Genomic DNA, 22354 nt, shown 5'->3' with positions numbered 1-22354 from the left:
TTAATTTGACAGACAGAGATCACAAGAAGGCAGAGAGGCAGGCAGAGAGAGAGGAGGAAGCAGGCTCCTTACTGAGCAGAGAGCCTGACTCGGGGCTCGATCCCAGGACCCTGGGATCATGACCTGAGCCGAAGGCAGAGGTTTTAACCCACTGAGCCACCCAGGTGCCCCCAATTTAAATTAATTTTAAGTAAGAATTTTCATTTTTAAAAAATATTTCATTTATTTATTTATTTGTCAGAGAGAGAGAGAGCACAAGTCGGGGGGCGGCAGGCAGAGGGAGAAGCCGGCTCCCTGATGAGCAAGAAACACAACATGGGGCTCGATCCCAGGAGCCTGGGATCATGACCTGAACCAAACAAAGGCAGACACTTAACTGACTAAGCCACCCAAGTGTCCCAATTTTGTTTTTAAAGCTTATTTTACTTGGCATTTTTTGAAATAAATGATGGAAAATGAAAAAATTTGGAAATGAAAGATTGATAATTTTGTCCTAAATTAGACACAATTCTCCAATAATTTGTAGAAACTAAACTAACTATACCTAAAATGATCTTGCCTTAGAACCAGATCCATGTGGGGTGGCCTAGTCCTTCAAATAAGGAGGGGCCAAAGGACCCTCCATAGTCAGGATCCAGGATGATAGTCAGCACCTGCTCCTGGAAAGGCTTATGCTCAGACTCCTTTACTGGCAATAATCACTTATCTGTCATGATCCAACCAAAATCTTCGGCCCATTTGGTTAAGAAAGCCAACGTGAGATCTGACCCGGCATCCTGGCCTACAATTTGCTATTGGATCTTACCTCTCACCAAAGAGAAGGGCTTGGAGCACCATTCTTTCTACCACCAAAACACTGGTTTTCTTGGGGAGTCCCAGGTTATTCAATAGAGTTTATTTTGGTGCTTCTGATCTGGGTTGTATTTTTGATCAACCCACTTATTTTCAGTGCCAGGCGTCCTTAAGCTGAGATTGTTAAATAGACAGAGTTGTTCAGCTGCTGCTGCTGCTGTTTCTTCTTCTCCTTCTTTCTTAAAGCACGCTGAATGCCAGAGGCCAAACTAAAGGAATCTTCATGTCAAGGGATTGTTGAGACCATAGTTTCTACTGTTCTTCCATAAGCATAGGTTCACATTTCATTTAGGTATCTGGCTAGTGGGAGAAGTCATTCTAAGTCTTCCTTCATAGCATGAGATGTCCTCACAAAAAAATATATTGTCTGAGACACCTGTTATCAATCTTTTTCTTTAAGTGGAATACATCCTGTTTTCTCCTCAACCCCACAACCTCTAGCAAACAAGCTGGTATTTCCATAGTGCAAATTACAGAAACTGAGTTCAGAGTCCAAGGAATGTAATATCAAGTCTAAGAGCTAAATGAGTCCTACTTATGGACCCAGTCCACTAAGTTAGGCTGATTTTCAAGGCCTGGAGTAAAATAAACAATGAATATTGCTTATTTGGAAACTTTCTCTCAGGCTTTTAAATGATCTTTTTTAGGGTGTGGCTTCATTTCATGTGAGGAGATCTCATTTTCACAGTGGGTACTCAGTGATATTACACTTTTGAAAAGCCAACGGGGCTCCCCACTGATTCGTGACCATTTGCAAAACATTGTCAGTCTCTGGGGTCCTTAATTTTTTTCTCCCCTGGTTCAAAGAGACAAATGCACTGAAACTCTGCCAAGGTTTTGCTTCAACCATTGCATGAGATAAAGAGGATTTACAGGCAAAGAACTCTCTTGAACAGCAGCCAAAAAAGCAGATAACTTTTAAATAACACACTGTGGTAGAAGAAACTGCCTTGTGGCAATCTACTTTTGAGAAAAATAGCAACTATTTATAGTACATGTTGGCAAACATGTATGCTAGGCTCTAGGAAAGGTGGAAGGTTACCATACTGTTTATGGTTTTTCTTACATGGCTAACACTGAATTGAATGTTACAGACAGAAGTTACATTTTTATTACTTATCTTCAACCAAGTTCAATTGATTTACAACAATCAGCCATATGACTAATTCAATTTGAATGGAAAGGAGTTCAAAGAATACATTAAAAGAAACATACAATGATAAATTATCTAAATTATACAAATGTACCCCCTCACTTTAACAAATTTAGATTTGTAAAGTAGATAAATAATAGATAATTGCTTTCTTTTATTGAAGGGCTTTTTTCTTTTTCAGTATAAGGTGATTCATCTCCAGATTTCCCTAAATAGTGAACTCTCTTAATGTTCTTAAAGTATAATTAGATTCCAAAAATGCTTTTCAAAAACATGTTTTCTGGAACACATCTATTGTGTGTGAGCCGGGGAAGGGGCAGAGGGAGAGGGAGGAAACTCTCCCACGGAGTGCAAAGGCAGGACTCGATCCCAAGACCCTGAGATCATAATCTGAGCCGAAACCAAGAGTGGCTGCTTAACCAACTGAGCTACCCAGGCGCCCCTTGTTGACACTTTTTTTTTTTTTTTTTGAACTGATAAACCAGCCTTTATCTGCAAGTAAGAATCATTTATACCCACAGTTATACTCACAATTTCATTTCCTTTTTAGCTCAGAAACTTGAGAAAATTTTCTTTGGTCTTCCTCTTTGGTAGGAACTGGTAGTATATTTTTCTGATCTTAATTCTTTGCATAAACTTCTAAACAAGTATGACTCTAGTGGCTTAGATTCACCATTCTGAGAATATCATTTAATGTGGAAAACAGGTCCATGGAAAAATTTTACACCAACATTTCTCTGTAATTAATAGTCAAAGATGGCATTTTGGAAACCAACTATTGATATACATCCTTTGACTTAGAACTAAAATATCAGCATACACATCTTAAGCATTTTACCTAATTTATATTATTTGTTTCAACATATTCATTTAGCACTTTAAATATCTTATCTCAAAAAGTTGGTTTTGGTACCTTTCTGCAGAACAAATGATAGTTTTTTTGAAGCTTTTCTCTTTAGGTAGTCTAACTAGATTAGTTAACTGGGTATACTTTGTATTGCCTACAGATTGATCAATGTTTGATTTCTAGATTAGAGCTATCTCTATGGCAACTCACATACTGTAAATGCATCTACTTGTGATATTGCTCAAAAATTACATCTTTTCCATGCTCTTATCTTGCTCACCCCAAACATGGGCAATTTTAACATAGGCTGTTTAATTGAGTGATTCTATAATTATGTATGTGAGTTGGCTATTGCTATGAAATTAAACTTCATCTCATACAGGTGTAACTGGTTTCATAAAAAATTTATTCTTTTTAAAATTTTAAGCTCACAGATGCTTTAAGAAGTTCAAATCTTTTTGGAGGGGAGATGGCCTGATTTGCTAGGCACTGTTGCTTCACTTCATAACTTTTCCATGACAAAAAAAAAAAAAAATGCTGAGGATTAAATGAATTACTGGAGAGCATACATGTGAATTTCAGGTAATCCTCATTATTCTGCATGATTTAAGGTTTCTGATTCCTTGGTTTTGTTGGTTTCCCACTTTTGCCCCTATGTTTAAGATATATTGAGTTGGGCCGCTGCCTTCAGCTCGGGTCATGATCCCGGGGTCCTGGGATCGAGTCCCGCATCGGGCTTTCTGTTCTGCTTCCCTTCCTCTCTCTCTGCCTGCCTCTCTGCCTACTTGTGATCTCTCTCTGTCAAATAAATAAATAAAACCTTTAAAAAAAAAGATATATTGAGATATATTTATTTGTATATTATATATAAATATTTAAATACTGATATATATTTATGTATTTATTAATATATATTAATATATTTATTTTGCTCCCAGATTTATTGAGATGTAATTGACATACATTGTATAAGTTTAAGGTGTACAATGTGATGATTTAACACACATATATATTGTAAAATGACTACCACAATAAGGTTAGCTAACATATCCTTCACCTCACATAATTACTGTTTTATTGTAGTTGCAGTGGTGGTGAGAATATTAAAGCTTTACCTGCATAACAGTTTTCAAGTATATAATACAGTTATTGTTAACTACAGTCACCATGCTCTATCTTAGATCTCTGGAACTTATTCATCTAATAACAAATGTCTCTCCATTTTTCCCGACCTCTTGATTCCTGACAAAGATGATTCTACTCTGTTTCTATGAGTTCAGTGTTTTTAGATTCCAAACCTAAGTGTGATCATACAATATTTGTCTTTCTCTGTCAGACCTATCTCAGCATAATGCTCTCAAGGTCCATCTGTATTGTCACAAATGGCAGAATTTCTTTCTTTATGGCTGAATAGTATTCCATTGTATATAGATACACATTTTCTTTATCGATTCATCTGTCAATGGACATTTAGTTTGTTTACATATCTTTGCTATTGTGGATAATGCTTTGCAGTACTGTTTGTCAAAATCATCTCTGAAAGCCTAGCACCTGTTCCTTCAGCCCTTGCAACAATGCTATAAATCTTGAATTCTCTGTCAACTAGAATAGATTTTGTTGTCCATAGTGGAACTTCAAATGATACAGTAATTGGTACCAGAAGCAGCTGCTGACCTTAGAAATCCAAAGATGTAAATCTGGAAGTGGTTGTTGAACATGAGTGAGTTTGAAAACAGTGAAGAGATCTGTTTACTTTGAGAGGATTTCTGATGGGAATCACCTGTGGTCTCCTAGAAAGAAGTACTTTTTGGAGAGTTTTGACAGGACAAAAGTGGCTATGCTGTAGCAGAGTGTAGTGAACAAAAGCACCATACGGGATGCAGACTGGGCAAATTACTTCTAATTATATTTAGTAGTTCTGAGACAGAAAATGACAGGCTTAGAGTTTTAAGTTTAAGTGATTGCTAGAGAACCAGAGAGTTCCAGTGACTGCCGCACAATACCTTGTCTCTTGTAATCACAGTCTGGATCTATAAATTTCTGATTTATAATGTGTGCTGAATTCGTAGCCTCACCAGGCTTCTGAGAAGACCTAGAAACAGTGACCAACCCAGTAGCAATGAGCAACCCACGTGTTTAAATTATGCTCTCTACATTTAATTTTCCACTATGATGAAACTGGGCAGAAAATATTTCCAAGTTATATACGACAAATGACTTGTATCCAGAATATATAAAGAATTATTATGAGGCAATAGTAATAAGACAAACAGATCAGTTAAAAGTAGGACAAATATTTGAATAGATACTTCACAAAAGAAGATATAAGCATGGTTAACAAAATGTAGAAAGAGCTGATCATTAATCATGAAGAAAAAGCAAATTAAAACCAGAGGAGACACTACTACACACCCAATAGAATGGCTAAAATTTGAAGGCCTGATAATATCAAGTGTTGTAGAGCATAGGAAGCAACTGGATCAATCACTCATTGGTAGTGGGTATGCAAATATAGTATAGATCCTCTGGAAAAACAGTTTGGCAAGTTCTCATAACATCAAGCATACACATGGCATAAGACCCAAAAATTCCATTTTTGGGTATTTTCCCAAGGAAGGGGAAACATATGTTCACACAAAAACCTGTGTATAAATGTTTAGAGCAGATTTATTTATAACAGTCCAAAATTGGAAAGAACCCAAATGTCCATCAACCAGTGATTGGATGTTGTATATCCATGTAGTGCAATACTACTCAGCAACAGAAAGAGACAAGCTATTGATACATGCATACTATGAACAAATCTCAAAAGCATTATGCTAAATTAAGAAGCCAGACACAAGAGGCAGCATATTGCATGGTGCAATTTATAAGATATTCTAAAAATCCAAAATTATAGGGAGAGAAAACATCAGTTTTTCCTGGAGAAGAAGGCTGGAGGGAAAAGTCTGACTTCAAAGGGGCATGAAAAAAATTGGGGATGATGGAAATGCTCTACAGCTTCATTGTAGTAATGGTTACACAACTGTAAACATTTATCAAAAATCATCCAGTTATATATGTTAAAATAAAAAGGACCCCAAAATATAGACATGCACAGTAAAGACTAAGAGCCTGGGGAAAATAATTAAGAGAGTAGCTTAAATTGCTTTATGAAAACTCTACAATTTGTCTCTACAACTTAACACTGTTAAGTGTATTTTCAGGATGGGCTAGTATGATGCATTGGTTCTGAACAAGGCTATAAAATTCAAGTTGACTTCAGTTCAAGTTCTGGCTCTGCCATTTATGAATAGAGTGACCTTACACTAATTATTTCTTTTCCACCTGAAAGGCTTATGGTGGGGATTTAATGATGCAATTAAATGCTTCATCACTGCTTGGCTCATATGGGCATTCAACAAATGTTAGTTATTTAGGAACATTTAGAAATAGCCTAAGGTGGGGAGACACACACATAAACAAATAAATTACAGTATCTTGTGAAAAGAGCAGAAATAGAGCAAGTGTAAGGCGCAGTGATGGCAAAAAAATGAGAAATGTTTCACCATGTTTGGAGAAGCCAATGAAGCCTTTGTGGAGGAAATCATGACTAAGATAAAATTTGAAAGACAAATAGATGGTTTTTATCCTAATTAGGAGAGTGAAGGGCATAAAATGTCATAGTGTACTTGAGAATTATGCCCACAGTTTGCCATTTCTTTCCTTTTCTTTCTTTCTTGAGTGATTAGAGAAGTTATTGCAGTGTGAAGGAGTCAGCCAGAATAAGCTCTGGAATGCTAATTTAAGAATCTTGTTGTATCTCATCCTGCATGTGGTGGAGTGGTTGGGAGCCAGCAAAGAGGGAAACAAATTACAAAGATTACTTGGGTCATCTTGGAGAAGGTGGATTGAAGCTAGGATGAAGCTAGAGGGAGATAGACCTGTCAGAAGTCTTGTTAGATGAAATCAGGTAAAGGATGGTGACATTCAGTGCTTTAGCTATGGGAATGGAAAGGTGAGAATAAATTCAACACAGTTTTAGGGGAATTCACGTAACTGAGTATGAAGGAAAATGGTTCCAAAATGACATTCACAATTCATGCTTGGGTATCTAGATGGGTAGTGGTACCTCTTGATACATAGAAAAAACATATTCCTAAAGGGAAATGATGAGTTCAGGTGAGTAGTGTTGATATTTGAGATGCCTGTGGACATCCAGTTAGAGCTTTCCAGTAAGAGGAAGGATATGTGAACCTAGAGCTCAGTATTGAAGTCTACTGGGGAGCTATATATATGGCAGTTGAAGTCACAAAAATAAAGATCACCCTCGAAAAGCATATAGTATGGGAAGGGAACCAGGGACAGGACCCTGGGAAATATCAACACTTAAGTCTATATAGAAAAGACCTTAAATGGTGGTCATAAAAGTAGGAGGATCAAGAACAAGTAGTATCAAGGAAACCAAGGAAGGTGTTTCAAGAATGGGGTATTATCAAGAGAGTTATACGCAGCAGTGATGTCAGGAAGAATGAAAACCAAGAAACAGCCAATGGATAGGAGTAGTTTTAGCAGTGGGATCAAACCAGATCGCTGTGGTTTAAAGAGTGAATGGAAGTTAGTACATGTGGAAATATCAAATGTAGGCTACTGTTTTGGAAACTCAGTCAAGAAGAGAAAGAGAAAAATGGAATGAAGGAAATACAGGTTGAAAGGAGGTTTTTTGTTTCTGCTTTTTGTATGAGGCAAAGGAGAGACTTCACAGTATTCCCATATCGAAGGGGAAAAGGCTGAAGATCCAGGAGTGTATTATTTAACGCCCAATCCCAACCAGAAGATAGAAATCACAAGTTATTTGATAGAAAATTTAATATAAAAATTCTTAAATATGAATAAAGTTGTTTATCAGGTAATTTAAAAGGTGATATAAGGACATAAAGCGATATGAAAGAAGCAACTATAAGAAACATCTAACTCTCCTAGGGCTGGGGGACCAGCAGAGGCAGGCAAGGGATGGAGTTTTAAAAGTGTGATAGGAATTCAAGAGAGGGAGATATTTTTGTTTGCTTGTTTGTTTGTTTTTTTTTGTTGTTGCTAAGATCCGATCAAAGAGTATTTTATGAAGACGGCATTTGAGCTGGGCTTAACTAAATAGAAATGAAAGAATGTTCCAAGAATTACACAAGTTGCACATGTCCTGGCAAATAGTAGATGCTTAATAAATATTTTTGAATGAATACAAGGCAAAATGAAGAGGGCCAATTGCCTTAACTGCTGATTGGAGGGGAGGGTGGAAGACGAAGAAGGGAAACGGAGGTCTAGGCCATTGGGAAGAATGCATGAAGAGGAAAGAAAGGCGGAAGGGGAGATTTTGAAGGGCCAAGATAAGTTCTGGGAGGGCAGACTAGACATCCTAGTGCACGCAGGGTCTGGGCCCTGCAGGTCTGCGGCTTCGTGGAGTCCGGACAGAAAGTGGAGATTTGTAAATCATCCCAGGATTCTGGCCAGCCCTGTCCTGGGGAGAAAGCGGTAGCATCTCCGAGTTGGTGAATCCAGAACCAGTCCACAGGCGAGAAGCTGAGGCCGCACGCCTGCTGATTTACAGTTTGCACCTGCGCTCGCCTGCAGCTACTAGGAAGTGGAGGATTCTCCCGTCTATCCTGCCTCAAAGCAGTGGAGTCTGGGAGCGCTTTCTGAAGGCGGGACAATGAGTTCCTCTGGCTGCCGAGCACGAGCTTCCTGGGCGGAGGCGCGCGCTCCGCTGCGCGCGCAGCCGCGGCCCGGTGTCGCCTAGCAACCAAGAACAACAGTGGCCTAGGAGGCGCGCGCCAGCGGAGGCGGGTGCAGTTCTCCAGGTCCGAGGAGCCGCGGCTCTGAGGGATCTCCTGGCAGGTAAACGCAGGAGTGCGGCTGAGCAGCTACTCCCCCGGTTTGGAGAGGCCCAGGGCCAAGGTCCCAGCAGAACTTGGGCAAGGAGAAGGTGCCCCGCGGGTGGGGACATCTGGGCCACCTGAGGGAACGAACGAACACCTTGGAGGGGTTGTCGGTCCCTGCTCTATGCCCGCAGTATTAGACGGGGGTCGGGGTGGGCTTCCTAAGCATCCCGCTGCCTGCCGCTTAACAGGTGACAAAACTGAGGCCCGGAGAGGGCATCTGAAAGATTCCGCTTCTTGACTCTCAGCAAATCAAGAAGCGAGTCCCCACTTGTTCTAGCCTTCCTCCTCCCCGTAAGTTTTCTCAAAAAAGATCTCCCCGTTAGACTAAAATTTAAAGTCGTGTAGTCCGAAAGTTCACCAAGAAGTACAAATAACTGGTACATTTTCGGGGGGGAAATGTGGCGCCTCTCTAATAATCGGGAAGATGCACATTTAAAGCAGATTTGTTTTCGTACCCAATGCCGTGAAGTTCATGCCTTTTCATTTATTTAGTTCATTTATTTTCCTTTACCTTAGAGAAGCAGGTGCAGAATGTGGGTGAACATTTTAGGTTTAAGGATGTTCATTGCAGACTTACCCGTAATTTCAGGAAATTGGAAACAAGTGCTCAGCAATAGGAGACTGTTCGGATAAATAGTGAGCTTTACAGTATTATTTTATTTTATTTTTTAAAAAAGATTTTAGGGGACACCTGGGTGGCTCAGTTGGTTAAACAGCTGCCTTCGGCTCAGGTCATGATCCCAGCGTCCTGGAATCGAGTCCCACATCAGGCTCCTTGCTCGGCAGGGAGCCTGCTTCTCCCTCTGCCTCTGCCTGCCATTCTGTCTGCCTGTGCTCGCTCTCTCCCTCTCTCTCTCTGATAAATAAATAAAATCTTAAAAAAAATAAAAATAAAAATAAAAAAGATTTTATTTATTTATTTGACAGAGATCACAAGTAGGCAGAGAGACAGGCAGAGAGAGAGGAGGAAGCAGGCTCCCTGCTGAGCAGAGAGCCCTATTCCAGGACCCTGAGATCATGACCTGAGCCTAAGGCAGAGGCTTTAACCTACTGAGCCACCCAGGCGCCCCTACAGTATTATTTTAAATGACATGATATGCTGATTCATTGGAGATGATTGGAGCAATAAATTGAGAATGAACTCTCTTGAACTTGTCCATCGGTTTAATATAGGAGGAAAATGGTTCCATTTTCCTACTATATTAGGAAGTTGAGAATAGGAGCTAGAAATCCAGGTAGGCTGGTAAAATCACTGTAGAAAACACACGAAAAAGGAACTATATTGAAATAGTGCTGATCTCCCTCAGTTTTTTCCTGAGTGATTCTTTTTTTTTTTTTTAAATCCAAGTGCCCTTCCTTGTTTTCCAAATTTTCTGTAACGAAATGTATGACCTTATAAAGTAGACAGTAGACACAGAGCTATACACTTAAACATGATTAAAATCACAAATTTTATAGTATGTTTATTTTAGCACAATAAAAGTCATCAATGGGCAGGTGGTAAAATAGTCAAGGAAAGCAGGTTTGCTTCAGTAGAAAGGATTTATTTTCTTAATTTGACATCTCTGAAGCTTTAAAGGAAAACAATTTTTTAAAGAATAAAATAATATAAGGTAATTTGGTTGTAGCCTGTTGATTTTAAGTAAAATGTTGAATTTACAAAGTTAAAAAAAAAAAAACACCTTAGGATTATTTTTGAGGTTTATTGCCTCTGGCTCTATGTCAGTTGTATACTTCCTCCTGCATTAACTGTTATGCTCAAGGTGGCAATAAAAACACAAACTAAATGCTTCCTACTTCAGGGTATTGCGTAGGAACAGCTCCATTGCTATAATCCTGTGTTAAGGCTATTCCAACCTCTGCACTCTTCAATATGCAATTATTCAAAGCCACTATCTTAAAATGGGAAAAATCAGTTCCTGAGTGAAAATCAGATTACCTACAGTAATTCTGAATTACAGGTGTAATTCAGTTCTCAAACACTATTCAGAAGCAGTTCTTATATAAATCAAAGTCTGCTGTATCTTGGAATTGGTTGCAAAGAGCTGTGAAGTCTCCTTTTCCTAGAGGTCAGTCGTAGGATAGATTTTCATTCATCCAGAATAGTTTTTGTGCATCTGCTTGGAATATTATAGACAAAAGCCTAGGGTCTTTGTGCTTGTTAAGCATCTATGAGATGATGTTTGAATTTTGAAAAAAATATTGCCTCTAAAATCTGAAAAGAAAATTGAAAAATTAATGTTAAATTTTTAAATTAATATTGTTACATTTGAAAACAGTTTTCTCATTTTGTAAGAATTTCCAAGTGCACAAACTGCTGAATAATTTCAAATGCTTAATTTCAAGACTTTTTAAGAAAAAATTGTATTTAATGGATAATGTGGGTACATTTTAATGTTCAATATATTGGATATAATGTGAGGTAGTGCATCACAGCATAAACTTGCCCAGACCCTCAAAGATCTTGAAATTTATGTGACCTGAGCTTGGGGATGTCATTTCAGAAGTAACTAGGAGTTTTTCTAGGAACATGTGGCTTTTAAAAATATGTGATAAATTAGGGTCAGTGTCCCTAATGCTAGGAGTTGCAGTTGTATCTTGACAGACTATCTGGACTAACTCTGACATTGTAGATTCTCTCCAAGGATTTTTCCTTCCCAGAATTTCTCTGGAAACTATAGTAATTTCCTCAAGACTAGTTTATACCATCTGAGATTGCACAAATGCCAAGCACAACCCCACAAGCTCTCATGGGAGAAAATTCAAAAGATTTCTGGGGTTATTCTAGCAGTCATCAACATCGGGAAAGTCCTCTGTACCCAAGTGGAGTTACTCCTCTGTGGTGTATCAACTGTGAGTAACAATGCTCTTGACGTTTTTCCTGCACAGTCAAGGACATGTGAGGTAAAAAGGGTCTTGCAAGCAAGAGCCCCAATTTCTCCAATATACAACTCTTCACATTCTGAGTTACTTTTTTTATTGAGCTATGGGTTATATTAGAGAAAACTTCTGGTTATTTGGGAAAATGACACCAATGTTAGTTTAGTATTGGTATGTCTTGGGTATTATATATAAAATCATACTCCCAGGAAAAACGGTTAATGATTTTTATAAATATCGAATGCCTAGTGTTCACCAGATACTCTCAGGATAGATCAGTGTGAGAAAGCAGTCCAAAATCCATCCTTTTGTGGCAAAACATTCTTGCAGATCTCAAAAGTAACTTGGATTTAGTCTCCCAAGCCCTCTAAGTGAGCTGTAAGCATGGTAAACTATTCCCGGTTATGTAAGTAAAAGTTTTGTCTCTAATGTATTGTCTTCCTTACGACCTGGAAGCCAGAACAAATGCTCAAAAAATTCCAAAAACACTGAGAATTTGAAATAAGAATGTAGGTAACATATTTGTACATGTACAATAATTTCTACATATATTAGTAGAAATACTAATATTAGTAGCATAGTCTCTTTTCATGTACAGTTAAAATGAGGAAATAAATCTCTTTCTAAGGGCATAGGTGACATAGATTTGTACATTGTATAAACAATGTACAAATGACCTTTTTTTTTTTAAAGCAGGCTCCACTCCCAGCCTAGAGCCCAACATGGGGCCTGAACTCACAACCCTGAGATCAAGAGTCAGATGCTTAATCAACTGACCCACCCAGGCGCTCCTATTTAACTATTTATTGCATCTTTTTCCAGAATGGGTAAAAAGATAAAGAAGGAAGCAGAACCACCTCCTAAGGATGTGGTAAGTATCTGATTTGAATATTATAGTAGCACATTAACAACGGTTTTAAAAATAAATTGTTCAAACAGTTTGGCACATACCAGTATATACATGAGTACACAATGGCAGAAGTCCAAAGTCTGACTAATGATAAGATTAGTTAGAGAAATCTAACATTATATAAACAAACATTTACAATGTTGTCATTACATAATTAGCACAATTAGAGAGTAATTATTAGCTTTTCCAGTATGTGGATGGCATGTTTATAAGCCTAGTTAATGAGCAAATAGTTTTGGTTTGTTCTTTTAAATATTTTAAATTTATATTTGCCTGTCTCTCATTAATGTTAATCATCCAAGTGCATTTTCAAAGATAACTAGAGTTTATGCTATAGCTATTAGATGGGGGTAGAAGGTTGTCTGAAGACTGCCGTTTGGACATCAGAAGTCTTGTATTTTCCAGTTCTATGGAGACGAAAGTGTGGGTTCACCCTCTTTTTCTATTCCCAATATTTGAGTAATGCATTTCCTACAACACGAAACCCTGTCTCTCTTTTTAAATTTTTTAAAAGGATTTTTATTTATTTATTTGACAGACAGAGATCACAAGTAGGCAGAGAAGCAGACAAAGAGAGAGGAAGGGAAGCAGGCTTCCCGCCGAGCAGAGAGCCCAATGCAGGGCTGGATCCCAATGAGGGGCTCGACCCTGGGATCATGACCTGAGCCGAAGGCAGAGGCTTTAACCCACTGAGCCACCCAGGTGCCCACCCCCTGTCTCTTTTAAATCATGGTTTTATCTTATTTCTTTAAGGCTTATCAATTACTGAAAGATTGTGTTAAAAATAGAAAATGAACTTGGACAGTTTTCAGTGTGGAAACTTCTTTTGAAACAGACATTTGGTATCATTTTCTTCAAATAAAATGTACATAAAAAAGTGCTTATAGTCAGTTAGTAGACTCACAGGATTTTATAGTTGAGGGAAGCTGAGCTTAGCACAAGATCTTCCCAACAACACTGGAGTTTTGTGGTTACAAAGTGAGCTACATCCCAGCTCTGCCTCTCATGAGCTGTGTTATTTGGCACAGTTGCCAATTATGGCTGAGTTATTTCAGCTTTTCAAAAAAAAATTTCTTCAGTGCGAATTATAATGTCCAATTCATTTTGGTTGTTGTAGGAATTAAAATGAAATAAAGCACATCAAATTTTCAGTACCTGGCACATAGTTAACACTAGTAAATAAGACCTATTATTATGGGACTCCTTTAGACTCTGACACGGGCACACACACACACACACACACACACCCTACATAACTCCTTGTGGATGATCCTTCAGTACAGTTGGGAACAAAGACAGCAGAAGCATCTGTCTGCTCAGGTCTAGGAAATCTTTGCAGAGATAGATGGTCATTGTGGTTCATGATACATTTTCATCATTCTAGTTGTTCTCCCTTTGGACATACTCCTAAAACATTCCAAATTCTCTTGTTTTTACATTACCACTTTTTATTGCAAAATAGCATTTTTTAAAAGATTTTATTTTATTTTTTAAAAAGATTTTATTTATCTATCTATCTAACTGAGGGGGAGAGACAAAGAGAACACTCAGGGGGAGGGGCTGAGGGGGGAGGGAAAGAGGCACACACAGACTCCCTGCCAAGTGCTGGGCTCCACACCAGGACCTGAGATCATGACCTGAGCCTAAGTCAACAGTCAGTTGCTTAACTGACTGAGCCACCCAGGTGCCCCAAGATTTTACTTTTAAGTGATCTTTATACCCAGTGTGGGGCTCAAGCTCACAATCCCAAGATCAAGAGTTGCATGCTCCACTCACTGAGCCCGTCAGGTGCCCCACAAAACAGCGTTATTGACATCTTATTACCGGAAAGTGGACTAATGAACACAGTACTTGCTGACGAACACTGATTAAAATTGGAATTAAGAGACTATTAAACAACAGAAATATTTGTCTAATACACTTTCTATAATTTTGCAGTGTATTGCAGTCCTTGCAGGGCACAGTCAAGGGCTTGAGAAACAGTTTTAATCCTAGCATTACCAGAAATCTAGCTCTTGTTTCCTCATGAGGTTCACGACAGCCTTAGGGACAGCCAAAGCGTGTGCAATGGCCAATGTCAAAGAAATTACTGCCTGTGTTTTCTTTGGGAGTTTATGGTTTCAGGTCTCATATTTAAGTCTTTAATCCACTTGAGTTTATTTGTGTGTGTGGTATAAGTCATCCGGTTTCATTCTTTTCCCTACACCATTTGTTGAAGAGACTGCCTTTTCCCCATTGTATACTCTTGCCTCCTATGATGAAGATTAATTGACCATATAAGCATGGGTTTATTTCTGGGCTCTTATTCTGTTCCATTGATCTATGTGTCTTATTTTTGTGCCAATACCATGCTGTTTTGATGACTATAGCTTTTGTAGCACATCTTGAAATTTGGTATTGTTATAACTCCAGCTTTGTTGTTCTTTCTCAAGATTACTTTGGCTATTTGGGATATTTTGTGGTTCCGTACACATTTTAGCATTATTTGTTCTAGTTCTGTGAAAAATATTGTTAGTATTTTTTATAGGGATTGCATCAAGTATCCCTTCATAGATGAATGGATAGAGAAGGTATGAGATTTATATATATATATATATATATATATATATATATATATATACACACATGCACACACACACACACACACACACACACACACACACATATATATACATACAATGGAATATTACTCAGCTATAAAAAGAATGCAAAAACATGAAAGGACCTAGAGGGTATAATGCTAAGTGAAGGAGGAAATCAAAGACAGACAAATACCTAATGATTTCAGTCATACATGGAATTTAAGAAAAAACCAAATGAATAAACAAAACAAGAGACAAACAGAAAAAACAGACTTTAAATTCAGAGAACAAATTGGTGGTTGCCAGAGGGAAGGTAGGTGGGGGATGAATGAGATAAAGGAGATCTAAGAATACACTTATCTTGATGTGAAATGAGAAATGTACAGAATTTTTGAATCATACTGTACACATGAAATGAATATGATATCCTATGTTAATTATACTTTAAAAAAAATAGAGTGAGACACCCCCCCCCCAAAAAAAGGCATGTTACAGTTACCAATGGTCCTTGACTACTGCCTTTCCTCAAGGTCCTTCCATCCTTTCCCTACTCTGACTTTATGTTAATAAAGCTGATAGATTAGTGTGAAAGTATGTAATCACTCTCTATCTTGAAAATTCAAATACTTCAAAACAGTATGCCACAGTTTAAGCTATCTGAACTTGGAATTTTTTCTGAGGTATAGCTCTTCAAAGTCTACAAATTTTTCTTGTACAAATTTTAAAGGAATACCAAATTTAAAAGATAAATATATAACTGCTTAAGAAAATAAACTTTCCTGTGTCAACAAATAACAACTTCCTTAAGAGTTCCTAAAAACATTATTTCCAAAGATTTGTATTTTTATTAGTCTTTCGTCTACTATTTAAAATGGGTTATGGGGACAGAAAGAAGAATGATCAGTTATATGGTTAAAACAAAAAGCTCCCTTTGCTTTTCTTATTTTCTCATTGTCAAAGCATACATCTAATATACGCCTGTATGGTTTATTGACTTCCATTCTTTTTCATGTAATTGACTACTACCTAAGAAGATGCTTGGATGTGGGGAAGATACAGCTTAAGTGAGCAGTGTAAGATTCTGCCTTCCCACATCATTTCCATGTCTAGCTGAAAGGTTGTTTGTGATGCTTTAAATAAAAGGCAAACTTCCTGTAGAGTGATTGCATAAGAGAGTTACTAACAAAGGATCTTAGTAGACAATACTTAATATAAGGCAAGATATTCAGTGACTGAGAACATAGGCTCCAGAGTTATACTGCCAGAACCTGAATCCTCACTCCATCATCCATCGTTTGATCTGGGGCAAAGTTTCCAACCTCTGTCCACTCCAGTGAGGAGGTAATGATAGCCACCTCATATCTACTCGCAGCAACGAGACAACGTAGATAAATAGAAGATGCTTAGAACAGTGCTTGGCACTAGATAAGAATTTAGTAAAAGTAGTTATTTTGAATCATGTAGTTGAGGGTACTCTTCATTACTCTGTAAAACTTTAGAGTTTTTATGAATTGTCTAAGGAGGCAGGGAGATCAGCTGTGGAAGACCCTCTGGCCACTGAAGTTCCCGGTGGCCTGGGTGTGGCCATTATGATTCATGGTCAGGTCTTCAAGTCTATGAGCATTTGCTTAATACTTCAGGAAATCAAGTTTCAGTGGATAAATCCACAGCATCTAAACTCACTAGTCACGATGGTTCTGGAATCTCACTAAGTATCAAGTTAAAGAACATTTATTTTCATGCGTCAACACCTTTTCTCCATAGTTCAGTGCCATATGGGGGAGGAGTATTGAGTCAGAGCAACAGGCAATAACAGAACTTGCTCCCTCACATGGGCAACCAAACCCAGTTCCTTGCAAGAGTGGGATGGCTCCAGGGTCCTTTTTCTCCAGGACGCTTTCATCAACCTCAGAATGCAACCCTTAATGCTCTGACACCGACTGCCAAAATGGACTTATTTCAGAAATGGAGCTTCATGGGACTTTATTTTCCTGTCTTTTGCTCTCATCACAGATAAATAAAATGTCATAGTTTAGAGGTGCCTGGGTGGCTCAGTGGGTTAAAGCCTCTGCCTTCGGCTCAGGTCATGATCCCAGGGTCCTGGAGTCAAGCACCGCGTGGGACTCTCTGCTCAGCGGGGAGCCTGCTTCCCTCCTCTCCTTCTGCCTGCCTCTCTGCCTACTTGTGATCTCTGTCTGTCAAATAAATAAATAAAATAAATCTTTAAAAAGTCATAGTTTAATGAAAATTATTATAAATTAATAAACATATACAAAACTGTATAAAAAATTATCAGCTTGCTTACCTAGCTCTAAACCTTTAATTTGGGTCATAGAGAAAACCAGAGACCATTTTAGCTGTTTTCATTTTCATTTTTACACGTTTTAGCAGATTTTAACTGATGTCTAGATGTTCTTTACTAAAAGTTCATACTAGAGTGGTAGTCTGCTTGCTTCTGTTTATCTCTCTTTTCCTGTGTCATTGGTTCCTTGTGACCTGAGACCACTGATGTAGTAAACACATTCCAGTCGACATCAAAAAAGCCTTTTATTTGCCCTTATTGGTACCATAAAAGTCACTAAACTGTCATGATTTATATACTTTCACTGAGTTCAACTTTATAATTTTGTATTCTTTTATACCTGTGCTAAAGCAGTAGTCACTGGCCACATGTGGTTATTTAAATTTAAATTTACAATAATTAAAGTAAAATCAATCAAAATTAACAACTAAAACTTAAATGAAAAATTCAGTTCCTCCATCACATTACACTTCAAGTGCCCAAAAGCCCCACGTGGCTTGTGACTTCTCTATTGGACGATGCAGAATCAGAACATTCCCATCATTGAAATTCTACTGGGCAGCACCGTTCTAGACAATCTTGTTTCCTTACCAGAGATATAAAAATATCTCTATGAGTCTATGGCTTCTCTAATTAACTGAGCTTAAAATTTCAAGTTTAGCCAAAATGCTTCCCCTTTATTACACTCTTTCTATAAATAACTTTTGTTCATCATTTATTTTGTACAGAGCGTGAAATTATAATTTCACAACCAGCTTGCTGGTGACTGACTGTGAGCTCCTCACAGGAAAGCAGATGGGATATGTAATTACAGCACAGTATTATTTATTTAGTTGTGTGGCATTCCGTTATAGCTATCATTTTATTCTCAGCACCCATTTTAATAAAAAATTACTATAATGTTGTAGGCTCTGTAGGAGAAACAAATATCATGCCAAGTTTCTCCACTCTCTGCCAAATATTGGTATTTTCCCTCTTTTAATAGCCCTCTAGATTGTGGCTTTCACAGTTTGAATCTTCCCTTTAAGCTTCTTGTAACCCATATTACCTTTTTCTTAAGGATGACCAGAAGACATGGCAAAATACTGAAGTGTTTTCTCAACCATTAAAGAAGGATTAAAGATATTTATGATAGTTTTAGTTTAAATATATTTTCATGTACTCCTTTGACAATTGTGGTCATTGTGTCATGACATAGCCTTGTTTTAATATGGCATATTTATTGACATGCTTATAAAGTCAGCTTTAAAAATATTGAAATACCAGAATAGTAAATATTCTAGTTGGTGGAAACAGTCACTTAACACATAATAATATAATTCAGATAGCAATGATCAATGAGGAAAAATAAAGTAGTCTATAGGGATGGAGAATGATCAGGCTACTTTAAATAAAATCCATGTCAGGGCAAGCTTTCCCAGTGGGGTCACACTTAAGAAAGACAAATGGAATGAGGAAGTATGCTATGCAAATATCTGGAGAGAGCACCCCAGCCAGAGAATAATAACTAAGGCCTTACTTAGTATGTGTGAGGAATGCCAAGAAAGTTGGTATGTCTGGAAATTACGAAGCAGGGAGTACAAGCTAGGTACCAAAGGTGGTGGGATGGTGGTGATGATTGGGTTTTTTTCCTAATGTGCAAAAAGGGAAATCCAGTGGAGAGCTACAAGTAGAGGATTAGCAGCATCTCATTTATATTTAAAACAAAAATCACAAGAGCATTCTAGCTCCACTGTGAAAGGAAAGTGAAAACTGGAAGACCAATTCAGAGGCTGTTAACAGAGGAGCCATGAACTCTGCAGCTAGCCCCAGATGGTAATTGTGCAGGCAAGAAGTGGCCATAGTTGGGATCCATGTTGAGGGTAGAGCTGACAGAATTTGCTGATGGTTTGCATGCGTTGTGTGAGAAGAAGAGGAGTTGGGGGGTGTTTCAAGGTCCGGCTTGAACAACGGAGCAAATGATGGTAAACTTATTGAAGAAGACGCATACACCAAAGAAACAATGCAATGTCTTGAGTGCTATTCTAGAGAAGTTCAGAGGAATATAGCTGTGAAAAAAAAAAGGCGACTCCCTCAAGCAACAACAAAAACCAAGGATTTTCAATATCTGAACTACCATGAATAAAAAGCAAAAAACATTATCCAGAAAGATGGAGGCCTGGTAATTAAAGTCAGACTTAAGCTTCTACAGTTTCAAGTATTATTATTTTAATTCTCTAGAAGTGAGATAAAAATGGCAAGTGATAGGTAACATGGTGATCACTGATGATGGTCTTAGACTATTTTGGTGAACTGATGAGGATGAAAGTCAGTTTAGAGACGTTCAGCAGGAAGTGTGAGAAGGAGAAAATGGAGAAAAATCAATAGTTCATAGAATTTTTGACCAGAAGGGAAGGAGAGAGAGGATAGCATCTGGTGATTAACATCTAGGAAAAGATTATTTTTGTTTTAAAATAAGAGAGTTTTGAGAAGCCAGAGTTTAGAGAGGCTAAGATGGCTGGAATTTGCAGGGCCGAGTGCCAGAGAGGAGGGAAATACATAGAAAAATAGCTCCAGAAATTTGGTTAATGGTCCCCTTGATTCTTTGAAGTCAAGCAGCACAGGGTGAAAGTCATGCTCATGACAAAGAACAGGCTTGAACAAGTATCAGGGAGATGTAAGCTGCATAATTTTTAGACTCATACCGGTCTGGAAGACATTCTGATTTTGACCCAAAAGATTGGAGAGATCTTATTGAACATCTGGGGTATTAAATAGAGGCCCCAGCAAGGTCATGCCTTAGTAGTAGAATGGTTAATCCAGCCCTAGAGCAAAGCTTCCCCAGGCTTGCTGTAATAAGGCTTTAAAACACACCTTAAATAGATCAAGCTGAACCATAAATAAAACAACTGTCTAGCAGAACAAAATTCAACATCCTTTAAGAGAACCCCCCCCAAAAGAATCCAGACACTCAACAACGTAATTTTCACAATGTTTAGCTGCCAATAAAAATTATTATATATGCAAAGAAATATGTGATCTAGTTAGAAGAAAACTCAGTTGTTAAGCCAATAGAGAAGATAAAATTGGATACTAAAAATATTCAACTATCCAAAAGAAGATAGGAAAAAAGGAACCAGGGACCAAATCAGAAAAATAGAAAACAACTAACAGGATGGTCCGTTAAAACCCTATTATATCTATAACTATATTAAATGTAAATGATTTAATACTCCAATTACAAGTGAGAGATTGTCAAACTGAATAAAAAAACAAGATCCAAAATATAAGCTGTCTATAAGAAATCTCCTTTCAGTATAAAGATACGGATAGGTTAAAAGTAAAAATAAGGAAAAAGATACACTGAAATAAGCACAAGAGAGCTGGAGTGTCTATATTAATACTAGATGAATTATATTACAGGGCAAATAATATTACCAGAGAAAAAGAGATATATATCATCATAATGAAAAGGTTCATTTGGAAAAATGGTCCTAAATGTTTTTCACCTAGTAACACTTGTTTAAAATACATGAAGAAAAAATGATACCATTTGGCCTTAGCATCAAAAATAATGAAATATTTAGAGATAAGTTTAACAAAATAAATGTAATACTTATATGCTGAAAAACTATAAAACATTGCTGAGACAAATTAAAGAAGACAAATAAGTGAAGAGAAATACTTGTTGGATACAGATACATTGCTGGGGGGAACACAAGACAGTAAAACAATTTTGGAAAAAAAATTATTATTATTATTATTGTTAGTTTTTTTTTTTTTTTTTTTTTTTTTTTTTGTAAAACTAAACATGCAGTACTAGACAAGCCAGAAATTCTACTGCTAGGTATTTATTCAAGAGAAATGAAAGCATATTTCTATAAGAAGACTTATATGAAAATGCCCATTGCAGCTTTATTCATAATGGTCCCAAATGGAAACAACCCAAAGGTCCATCAGCTGAGTGGATAAATAAATTGTGTTGTATTCATACAATGAGATACCACTCACCGTTAAAAAGGAATGAATCACTGATACATGGAACAATCTGAATGAATCTCATAAGCATTCTGCCAAATGAAAGGAGCCATACATAAAGGGAACCTATGTAATAATTTTATATTAAATAGTCAAAATTAATCTATAGCAAAAGTAGGCAGATGAGTGGTTGCCTAGAGTGGATATGGGAAAGGGAATCAGTTGGAGAGAGAGGCAGGAGCATTGTGGTAATGGAAAGTTCCACATATCATTGGTTATACATATGAGTTTAGTAAAATTCATCATACTTATACTTGGGTGGATTTTGTCAAATCTAAGTTGGCCCTCTGTAAAGTAGACTCAAACAAAGCAATGGGAATAATTTAATTGTTAGGTGGAAGGTGATTACCCAAGAGAAAAAAAGGATGATTAATGGTATGACATAACTGGGAATATGTATGTTCTATGAGAGTGGGGGAATTGGTTATCTTGTTTAATGTGTGCTCTTCTCAGTGAAATGCATTTATTAGGGGTTGAATGAGTGTTTATTGAATGAATTAGTGAATTAAAGATGAATAGGTTAAAAATCCAAAACACACATTAGACATTGGGCTTATGTAGTAGAAGAAGCATTTCCTTTAATATAATACAGGGATATGTGTAGAGGCTCTTGTGAATATGTGAGGCTGTTGTGAATTTGTTGATCATGAATTTATAGTAATACTATTTTTCCCTATAGTTTAATGTTCTCTAAGAATGCTCAGATGCTTGAGCACAAATGCAAAGAGAGAAATTCTTAGTGTCTGTTCATGGTTTGGATATTCTAAAATTGATTTGATAAGAAGACAGAAGGACACAAAGATTTATTTCGGGTTTGGCAGGAGTGTTATTAAAATAATAGATTATTAAATCTAAGCAGGATAAGAAATAAAGTGAAGTAAGAGTAAGACACTTAG

The 22354-nt window shown here is 37.3% G+C and overlaps 1 protein-coding gene across 3 annotated transcripts in view; it reads left to right on the top strand.

The window, feature by feature from the left end:
• Positions 1-8638: 8638 nt before the first annotated feature.
• The window catches only part of ARMC3 (armadillo repeat containing 3), a 91839-nt gene continuing 78123 nt past the window's right edge, over positions 8639-22354 (top strand). For all 3 annotated transcript variants that reach the window (XM_059405003.1, XM_059405002.1, XM_059405004.1), the window contains exons 1-2: positions 8639-8723; positions 12470-12518. In XM_059405003.1, coding sequence (XP_059260986.1) covers positions 12471-12518 — 48 coding nt within the window. In that variant the 5' untranslated portion in view covers positions 8639-8723; position 12470. The remainder of the gene's footprint in view (positions 8724-12469; positions 12519-22354) is intronic.

This window comes from Mustela nigripes, chromosome 6 (assembly GCF_022355385.1).
Source record: "Mustela nigripes isolate SB6536 chromosome 6, MUSNIG.SB6536, whole genome shotgun sequence".
In the NCBI taxonomy this organism is placed as follows: Eukaryota; Metazoa; Chordata; class Mammalia; order Carnivora; family Mustelidae; genus Mustela; species Mustela nigripes.
Note: the sequence above shows the minus strand (reverse complement) of the source record. Positions and strands in the feature narration are given on the sequence as shown.